This window comes from Salvia splendens, chromosome 18 (assembly GCF_004379255.2).
Source record: "Salvia splendens isolate huo1 chromosome 18, SspV2, whole genome shotgun sequence".
Lineage (NCBI taxonomy): Eukaryota > Viridiplantae > Streptophyta > Magnoliopsida > Lamiales > Lamiaceae > Salvia > Salvia splendens.
In genome coordinates, this window is record NC_056049.1 from 21814593 (window position 1) to 21825168 (window position 10576).

The 10576-nt window shown below is 37.6% G+C and overlaps 1 protein-coding gene across 1 annotated transcript; it reads left to right on the top strand.

Annotated features, from left to right (window-relative positions):
- The first annotated feature begins 7483 nt into the window (after positions 1-7483).
- Positions 7484-8270, top strand: LOC121776060 (FCS-Like Zinc finger 3-like). The gene is made up of 2 exons (XM_042173181.1): positions 7484-7702; positions 7799-8270. Exons 1-2 carry the CDS (start codon positions 7581-7583, stop codon positions 7992-7994), a joined length of 318 nt encoding a protein of 105 aa, XP_042029115.1. The 5' UTR covers positions 7484-7580; the 3' UTR covers positions 7995-8270.
- The last annotated feature ends 2306 nt before the right edge of the window (positions 8271-10576 follow it).

Sequence of the window (10576 nt, forward strand, 5' to 3'; positions counted from 1 at the left end):
CTCCTTAGCATCCTAATTAAATCATATTATATTTGTATAAATATTCCTCTGGAAGACTTGGATTCTATGCTTTCTTCCCATTAATTTAGCACACGACTTTTACTTAACACATGTTCAAATAAAGAGAAACACCCATCATATAAAATGACAACATTTGAAGAAATTTTCCCAATTATAATAAAAAGGTTCCAGTTTCCATATTATTCTGCACCCAATTAATTAGCTTTGGTTGTGGTCCATTGCTTCATCACTAATTGACAATCGATCCTAGCTACGTTTTGTTTGATTCTAATTATTATTGATAGGGAACAATTTTTATATTCATATATTTATGTAAAAACAAAATAGGGTTATAAATAATTCACCAACTATACCATACTCATTTTGATTATAAATATGAAGATCAATTGTATTTCTCTTCCTCCAATTAAAAAGAAAATGAATAAAAAAACTTACAATAATGATTTTGTAATTTTTCTTTGTGGAATATATCTAATTGTATTGGTAACAAAAAATTTGTAGTATACATTTAAATTCCTTTAAAATATTGTGTTTCTAATGTTAGATTACTTTTGAATATAAATATCTAATACTACTCTCTATTTTAAAACCATCGATCTGTTGACAGATGCAAAATGCAAATATATTCACAACTACGTCACAATGATAAGCAATTAATCATACAATAGAAAAATGATTTGGTCTTCTATCTACTTAGGACATGAATAACCCCGTCCCCATTTCCGGCCCCAAGTCCCCTCCACATCATCATTCCTCTACAGTTGCGGCTCAGGCCCCAACTGCTCTAACCCTGCAGGCCGCAACTTGGACCGCAACTAATAAATGACACTATTCACAACTCCAACTTAATTTACTCGTAAAATAGAATACGTTGAGCAATTATAACACGAGAAATTCATTTTTAATACACAATAATAAATTATAAACTAAAAATTATAAAAAAATTAGAAAATTTGAAAAAAGTGCAAAAAAAAAATGCACATAGGATTCGGGCCCCTCTGCATCTACATCTTCTTCCTCTCCCCCTCCCTCTTCTTCCTCTTCCAAAAATCTGCAAATCCGTGAACAGTAGCGGCCCAGCCACTTCTTCCTCCCTCTCCATCGAGCACCCAGGCCTGGCCGCGGGACGGGCACTGATACGAGGGTACTCGTATCGGTTCCGGCAGCGCGAAGTCGCCGGAGAAGGGTTAGGTTCGTTCGCGGGATCCTCCCGTCGAGCAGCCTAAGGTTCTCGGTCAATTAAGGTTTGACGAGATGAACTTGTGGAAAAATAAAGTACGAAAAGATAAAAGAACGATAAAGGATAAACTGAATTGATATTTCTTGAATGAATCAAATGAATAACAATGTCCACTATTTATAATAGTGAATACCCTAACTTAATGAACAAGAAAATAATCCTAATAAATATGAAAAGATATGGTAAATCAATAACTAACTAAATAATAAAGATATGGGGATATTCCCGAAGATATGCGCGTATCAGGCACCAGGCCGGGATCGCGGCACGGGGACCGGCCCAGGCCTTGCCGCCTCCTCCTCCAACGCGCGGGACGGGCCGGGACTCGCAATTTGCGGCCCGGCCCCTTGCGTTATTCATGCTCTTATACACTCTATATCGTATAAAACCATATTTATCTATTTTTTCTACTACTCTTGAAAAAAAATGTACGCGTACAGAGGAACATGACTAGGTGCATTTCTTTATTACAGAAATTTTATTTTCCCATAAATAAATTTTAGGGGTTAATGTCAATTTGATAATTTCATAAAAGTGCAAAGCGACACATGTATTTTTGTTTTTTACGTTTGAAAATGAAATGAGACATGATTATTGTCTATATATCACCAAAATACACAGGACAACCAACCAAATGTTGCATGCTGGCAAGGATAAATATGATTTTTATTTGTTTTGGAACATTTGAATTAGTAGTGATAAATTGTGCTTTAAAATACCACCACACATTGATGTTAAGGTGTTATATACCTCAAAAAAATTGTCAATACCCCATCCTTTCATTGATAATTTAGTAAGATGTTAATCACTAAATTTGAAGTCGGCTGACTATGATATTTTACCAAATATTTACCATTATCAATTGATTGCCAAATATTTCGTTTATTTTAATAATTTAAGTATATATTTCAGTAAACTAATTAATATTATTGTTTATTAATTAACCAACTAATTTATTCTAATATTCTATGTATAAGTTATTTACTAAACTTCAATAGTACTATTTTTTCATTCACTAAATCTTAATAGTGACACATGTATATATATGTTTTAATATTTTAAGTATATATTAATAATTCATTAAAATTTCATTATATTTATCATTAATTAAGTTTAATAACATTTTATTATCCCCTAAATTTTAATGTTATAAATATAGATTTTCATCAAAATTCATCCATATGTGACTATAAATTTGTATATATTTATATAATATAATTTATTTATACATGTTACAGTAAAATGGTTCGACCAGTGGTTGAACTGGTCCGACCAGTTGAACCGTGAACCAGTAACTTCGCCGGTCCGATTTTTAAAACGTTGGTAAATAGGGTTAACGAAGGCCGGTTGAATTTAAATGCATTGATCCAATAACAGAAAGACACCATTATCAGTAGTTATAAATAATGTATTAAAGCCACAAATTTCAACGGTATGGGCAGGTTTTAATTTTCTGTACCAATAATAAACAATCACGAAAACGCCATCCTGAACCCTGACGAATCGCAGCCGTTTATCTGGTTGACTCCACGACCTATCAAGCTCTATCAACCTCGTGTAAGCCACACGTGTGATGGGCTGGCTCTACAGTGCAGTAGCATTTGAATTCAGTATATTTCGTTCATAATTATTGTCCATTAGGCCATCCACAGTAAGAATAACCTAGCAATAGCTCAGTGATACGCTAGCTACAAACTCCTTCTGCCACATCATCAACACTAAAAATCCTCCTGCTACATCATCAAAACAAGTAAATAGCTCAGCCATTGCCTGGCCACATCACTAATAACAATTATATAAAAATGAAATAATTAACAATCACACAATGTACGGAATTTAATTTACGAGACATATACGGGAAACATTAATAATACTATTAAAATTTTAAAAAGTACAATAATTTAAAAAAAGTACAATAATTTAAAAAAATTACAATAATTAAAAAAATGTACAATAATTCACTCATCGCCTTCGTTGGTGTTCTCCATTTCTCGGTGTTGATCTTGTGCAGAAAGTAAGATAGAGAGAGTACTCGTTAAAACAAGTGGTGCGAATGAAAATGACGTGCAAACCGCATATATATAGTGTTTCGAAAAAAAAACCGCTCGACGGTGCGCTAGGCGATCCGGGCGCTGCAATAGCGCCGAGCGAATCACCCAGCGCACCGCCTAGCGCCGCGAAACCGTCGAGCGCTCGGCGATTTTTAATTCCGAAATCCGTTGGGCGGTTGCAATGGACCGCCTAGCACCGACGCTCGGCTATGCGGTGCGCTAGGCGCCATTGATGATGGCCTTAATGTTAATCAATCCGAATTAATGTAAAAAATTCCGAAATTTTTCAAATGCAAAAATCAGAAAGTAAAGCTTTGATTATTTTCATAAAATATTTTATTTAAGTAAAAAACGTACCCACTTTCATCCATGAAAAATAATCTCATTTTGTTCAATTAGGATGTCAACGGAATCAAAAAATAGAAAATTTATCCCTCGTACTTTTCCTATATTTTATCCACTTCCTCATATATATCCATGTTTTCTCCCTACCTTTCGTACTTAACCCCCTTTTTCTCATCTTTCTCTTTTTTTTACCAATTTTTCATTAAAACTCGTGCCTTACGCAAATGAAAATAATTTTTTTGCGGACGAAAGGATTATTATGTACAACAATATGAATTTTCTTGGTCTTTTTATCTAAAGTAGTACTTCATTCAATAAGAATCAAATCGAAAATTTTAACAACAAAACGAAGCTTAGTTGATATAAAAAATCGGTGAGTTTAAATCATCATGGAGATAGATTAAGAATCATTATTAAACCTCTGTATAAAAACAAGTTGAAATTTTCAAATTATATATTTTTTAAAAAAGAAATCTATTTCAATATAAAAATCCATAAAATCCTACTAATTTTTATTACTATAAAATATAATTTGATTTGATTATTTAAATTATGTATATTCTCTTAATCTATATTTTTACATCGAATGTAAAGTGATTCATTTTATCTCACGAGACTTTAGGCTAAAGAGACACATTTCTAAAATGAAAAAAGTTATATTTTTATATTATTCTCCATCCAATTATATTCTCTTTTTACTTCAGACTATCGGCAGTGGGGCGCCCTAAGGCGCGCCACGTCAGCATTTTTATCCTCCTCCTTCTCCACCTGCAGTGGGGCGCCCTATGGCGCGCCACATCATCAATTTTGTAATATTTACAAAATACATACGAATTAAAAAAAACTAAAATACATTTAAAATATGAATTTTAAAAACTTCATTCATTTAATAAAAATTAATACATTACAATGCGAAATAATAAAAAACGCAAACTCAGCGACGGCGGTTACGAGCCCACACTTCTTCAATCATGTCGTTCATGAGCTGCGCATGCTCCTGTTGGTTGCGCATTGAGGCCTGCCTAGATAAAACCTCATCGAAACCTAACGGTAACCCTCTATCGGGTGTCTCGGTCGATGTGCCGGCAGAGCTAGATGCACGGTCGTCGTCATTTCAATCGGTGATGCTTCCGCCTTCACTCTCGACTATCATGTTGTCGAGACCCTCTCGTGCGCCCTCTCGTGCATCTGCATCAGACCCTGGCAGTAAGTGGTTGTCGGCTTGCGCAAATATGTGTCGTCATAGGCCTCTACTATCCCCCGACAAAAGTTCTTCAGACACTCATGGCCTGTAGTCTCCCCACAGTGGAGGTACTCGTCAAAAAGGTCCGCCGTAGTGCCGTATGCCAACTGACGAATAGCAGTCGTGCACTTTTGCAATGGTGTAAGGCCGGGTTTCCCGATGCCGTCCTCCCGAAACGTGAAATATTCATCACGCGAAGACAATGTACGAACTATGCTGAGAAAAAGGTACCTCGACATTCTAAACCGGCGGCGGAAAATAGTCGGGCCCCATCGTGGTTGATCGGCAAAATAGTCTTCAACCAGACGCCTGTGAGCTTCCTCGTGGTTGCGTCGGACATACGTCCTATGTCGAATAGGACGATGGACTTGCTCAGCCGCCGCTGCAGCCGCCGCCTTCTCGCGCTGCATTTGCGAATAGCATGCCGCCATGGCCTCTTCAACGGCTGCATCTAATGCTTCGTCAATCGAACGACCGGAATCAGACGAACTAGAACTATTGGTGTCTTCGCCGGGATTCATTTTCGTTGGATGTTGAGAGAGAATATGTTGAGAGATAGTCGATATGTTCGTATGCACAGCTGAATGAGAAACGAGATTTATATAAAAAAACGAAATCGCGTGCCATCGTCCGCGGCCTTCACAATGGGGCGGACGATGGCCATCGTCTGCAGTTTAAGTCGCGCCCGAAGCATAGGCCGCGACTATCGTCCGCGGCCTATGCCACACACCCACAGTGGGGGCGGACGATGAATGGCGCGGACGATGCGCGCCATCGGGCGTGCCATCGTCCGCCCATTGCGGATGGCCTCATTACAAAATTACACTACTTAAATTTTGTGCTCAAATAAGCATTTGTTTTAAAACAGGACAATAACATGCTAAATTAACCGTGTATATCATTTTAAAAGACTGTTCACTTTAAATTAGAACATGCACAAAATGTACTATGTGCCCGCGGGCAGCGGGCAGGAGGAGACATTGGCCTTGGGAATCTGAGTCCATGGTAGGGCCGCTGTCCACGTAAGTGGGCTCCACTTGAGATGATTTTGTTGTAATTTTATATGGGTTGGTGGGGCCCGATCCGACGCAGCTCCAAGGTGGTGTGATGGGGACAGGACAAACAAAGTGTGGGGCCTTTTCTACAATTATGGAATTTTGAGTGCCATGATGCAATACTACTTTCTTTTTTCTTTTTAGAATGTGATTCTTTGCTTCTTCTTTTTTCACTCATTCGTTGTGCTCTCTTTTTTGCCAACCAATTCCTTTTTTCTTCCCATTTTTTTTCCATTTTCTTATAGTTATGGCTCTAACTAGATTAATTATGAGTTTTAATTAACTAGCGTGCAATCGAGAAAGATGTTTGAATTATATGTATGATTTGAGTAATTGTACATATTTAACTAAAAAGCAAACTAATCAAGATTATGTTTTTAGGACAAAATTAAGTATAGTATATCTCATGTCTAGCAAATGTACACTTTTGTACTTGTAGATTGCAAAGAAAGAGCACTTGAAAGTATTGGCATGACAAATTCATCATCATTGGAGTAAAGAAAATGTCCCACACTACGTAATAAACCCTATTATATTAATCTTAGTGGTGGTGAGAGCATGAATAACGCGACGATCCGGGCCGCAAATCGCAAGTCCCGGCACGTCCTGCGCGTTGGAGGAGGAGGCATCACGGCCTGGTGACCGTCCCGCGGCCCGGCCTGGGCGCGCGTTGGAGCTTCCGAGGCGACGAGCTGGGCTGCTACTGTTCATTAATTTAATTTTTTTTTTTTTTGCATTTTTAAGTAGAAGAAGAAGAAGGGGGAGAGGGGGAAGAAGGAGGAAGAGGAAGAAGAAGGAGATGGAGAGGGGCGACGTTTTTTTCATCAATTTTAATTTTTTTTCATTTTTTTTTGCATTTTTAAGAAGAAGAAGGGGGAGAGGGGGAAGGAAGAGGAAGAAGAAGGAGATGGAGAGGGGGACGTGTTTTGCAGAATTTTAATATATATTTTTTTTACATTTTTTTAATACTCTAATTTTTTGTATATTTTTTAGTTTATAATTTATTATTTTTGTATTAAAAATAAATTTCTCGTGTTATAATTGCTCCACGTATTCTATTTTACGAGGAAAATAAGTTCGAGTTGTGAATAGTGTCATTTATTAGTTGCGGCCCGGGTTGCGACCTGCAGGGTTAGAGTAGTTGGGACCTGGACAGCAACTATAGGGGAATGATGACGTGGAGGGGACTTTTGGCCGGAAATAGGGACGGGATTATTCATGCCCCAAGACCCATTAACCTAAAAATTTTATCATGACGCAAGAGTTTATCTCTTTTTTTAAAAAAAAAATTTACTAAACAATTTATGAATTTGCTTGGTGATGCAATGCGCTCCTGACACAGGATCCAACCCCTTGGATTTGGGGAAAAAGCAAAATGCTTTTTTAATTAGTGATTGATATTGACACCTTACATCACCTTCCATTCCGTGGAGCATCTTCATTTGGTAGACACGTTTAGCTTCGTAGTCCGCGTCGCACCTGAGTCTCGCTACTTCCCACTCCATTGCCTCTGTTTTCCTATAAAACGCCACTTGCCCACATCATATCGCTTCCCCTACACTCGCAACTTTCTCCCTCACCTATCATTCGCATCAAATCAAACCACCACCGTCGCCGCCGCAGAGATGGCTTCAGCAGCAGCATACTACTACGCCGGATGCGAGGACGACTACCAGCCGCACTTCCTCGATTCCTGCTCCCTCTGCCGCAGATCGCTCAACCAAAATAGCGACATCTTCATGTACAGGTAAAATTAGGGCACGATGCTGTGAAATCGCAGCTCAATTGCGAAATTGATTTGATTTTACTGAGTTTCTAAGCCGGTGGTGGAACGATTTTGCAGAGGAAACACGCCGTTCTGTAGCCAGGAGTGCCGGCAGGAGCAGATTGAGATGGATGAGGCGATGGAGAAGAAGTGGAAACTGTCCTCTTCTTCTTCTTCTTCGAAGAGATCGAGCGCTGTGAGGCAGAGCTCTGACTCCGCGAAGGAATCTGGCATGAATAAAGCTGTACGGACGGGAACTGTGGCTGTGATTTGAGATTTGAGTTTGTTGCAGATAAGTATATGCATAATTGAGAAGAATTATGGATCACTTCTTCAACGAATTCGCATGAACTGGAGCTTGATCTGTTGGAGAGAGATGGGTGCAGAAGAAGTCCGTACCGAAAATTTTGATTTTACATTTTCCTTTTTTTTAAAATTTCTGGAATATGGCATCTGATACGTGTATATGGTGGGGAAGGATTGAGAGTCCTTTAATTAGATGTCATGAAATATAAATATCGATTAATCACCTCTCTTTTGATTTTGCTAATTACTTGAGCACAAGTTTTATCTTCTTTTGGGGTATGAGTTTCTGAGGAAACTTCATTAAAATTGTAAATTTATTGTACTAGTATTTGATTTTTTTAGCAACAAAGCTCAGTAATATTATGCGATTGATGCCGTCGGTCCGAATCCAAGCGAACCGATGTAATAACCGGCTTTGCCCAACATGTAAATTTACGGTTCTAGTTTGAATCGGACCGGATTGGATCGGTTTGGCAGTAGGTCGAATCGACGATTCCACTGCAATCTATCAACGGCATGAACAAAATTAATGGCTGCATCAAAATACATAATGTTTTTAAGGTTATGACTTTTCTCTCAATTATTAATAGTACTACAATTTACATACTAAGTCAAAATATAATTTCATACTACAACGATGTGATCACCTTATCACCGTTATTCAATTGTAGAAACAAATAGTCTTAGTTAATCAGACGATGCAACCAAGAATTTTTTTTTTTTTTGCTTTGGTTTTGCTTTTTAATTTACGATCGTATCAAACAAAATTAGGTTTACGAAATTACGAGCATTTGTTATCAGTCAAGATCCTCCTTTTCTAAATTTCTTCTTCTTATATAGGTGTATTGATTGGAAATGTAATCAATTTTGAACAAAAATCTTTATTTCCCACGAAGTTAAATTTGATCATTCAAGTCACTAACTTAATAGGATTGTAATTTTAAGAACTAAGTTTAAACTTTGTGGGAAAATATCAGAATTTACTCAAAGTTTGTGATATTTTTTTTATCAATAGTATCTTGTTAATATCTCATCTCAAAGTTATTTGGTTTTCTTATCTCTCACTTTAATTTGAAATATTTATATTTTTTTCATATATACTACTTTGCGTTTACAAGATATTGCACAAAATCGTACATTCAACTAGTGTATACCAAAAATAGTTGCTCATATAATTCTACGTGAAAGAGAAGTTACTTTTTTCCATGGTGGTTCAATACATCGTCTATTAAGCAATGGACCAGGGATTCGATCCCTAGCAATATAAATAGGGCAAAGTATTTGGACAATGCCCTATTATAGTATATAGTACATTGACCGTTGTGACGTACAATTAATTCTATGACTATCGGCTAGGATGATACATTCGGAAAAATAAAAGAGAAATTATTTTATTTTTCTAAAAAGAATTAAATTTTAGGCATTATCCTTTCCTTTAAACTTTGGAGGGATAAAGCAACAAACATCAGTATCATGGGAACACTGGACCACCACAAAGTACAACTCATTGAAAATGAAATGATCCCAAACCAAAACCAAAACCAAAATCATCAAATTCAGGTGATTATCTCGGAGTTCGGATAACCACAATTACGTGGTAAATAAAAAAAACCATTATTGATTTTCAATCTTTTTTAAAAACCAACATTATCAGAAAAATAATGAGGTTTAGTGACTGATTGAGGAAAGAAATTTCAAACTTCACAATTTTGTTGACTAATTTTCAAAATCGCATGTCGAACTAAAATATAATTCATATTTTTTTTTGGTAATTCGCCCTTAAAATACTTCAGATAATCAGTAAAGCTTAAAGAGAGTTATTTTACAACTCACAATTTACATTTTCACCAAATTTCACACATAACAAAGAAAACAAAATTCTAGTATTTTTTTTATCTCAACGTCGCTCAACTTTTTTTCTTTTTGAATTTCACTAAATGACCTATTAATGGGCTCAGAGGCCCATTTATTTCATATTCAGAATTTTTTATCAAATAAATAGATGGGCTCTGGCTTGAAAATGAGCTTTAAGAGCATCTCCAGCGGCGGACGTCCGGCTCGGACGTCGGCGACGGGCGACCGGACGTCCACCATTGTGGAAAATAAGGTCGGATACGCCCATGCGGGTAGGGCGTCGCACGTCCTCGGATATCCGCGGGACGTCCGAGTCGACGGGCGCCATTGTGGGGGGGGGGTCGGACGTCTGGTCGGACGTCTGTTTTTTTTTTTTTTTTTAACTCTATATATACGTCTCGTTGAACTTCATTTCATTCGCACCACTTGTGTTAACAAGTTTCTCTCTTCTTTTTACTACAAATTTCATTTCTACTTAATGGATAGCAACAGGAACTCACCCGCCACGAGCGAGTCGCATACTCCGACGTTTCCCGTAGATCTGGAGGGAAACGCTAGCGAAAATGCTTTCACGCCAGCAATGTCGGGGATGCAGTCCCAAATGGGTGGGATGGGCGGTATGATGCCCCCGTACTTCAATATGTACAATTGGATGGGTGGTATGATGCCCAGGGCAGCGGGGATGGGGGGCATGAC

Excerpts from the sequence above, each read along its gene's own strand:
- LOC121776060 (XM_042173181.1), top strand. The coding sequence starts at position 7,581 with ATGGCTTCAGCAGCAGCATACTACTACGCCGGATGCGAGGACGACTAC. Across the intron at positions 7,703-7,798 it reads AGCGACATCTTCATGTACAG|AGGAAACACGCCGTTCTGTA; the intron begins GTAAAATTAGGG and ends ACGATTTTGCAG.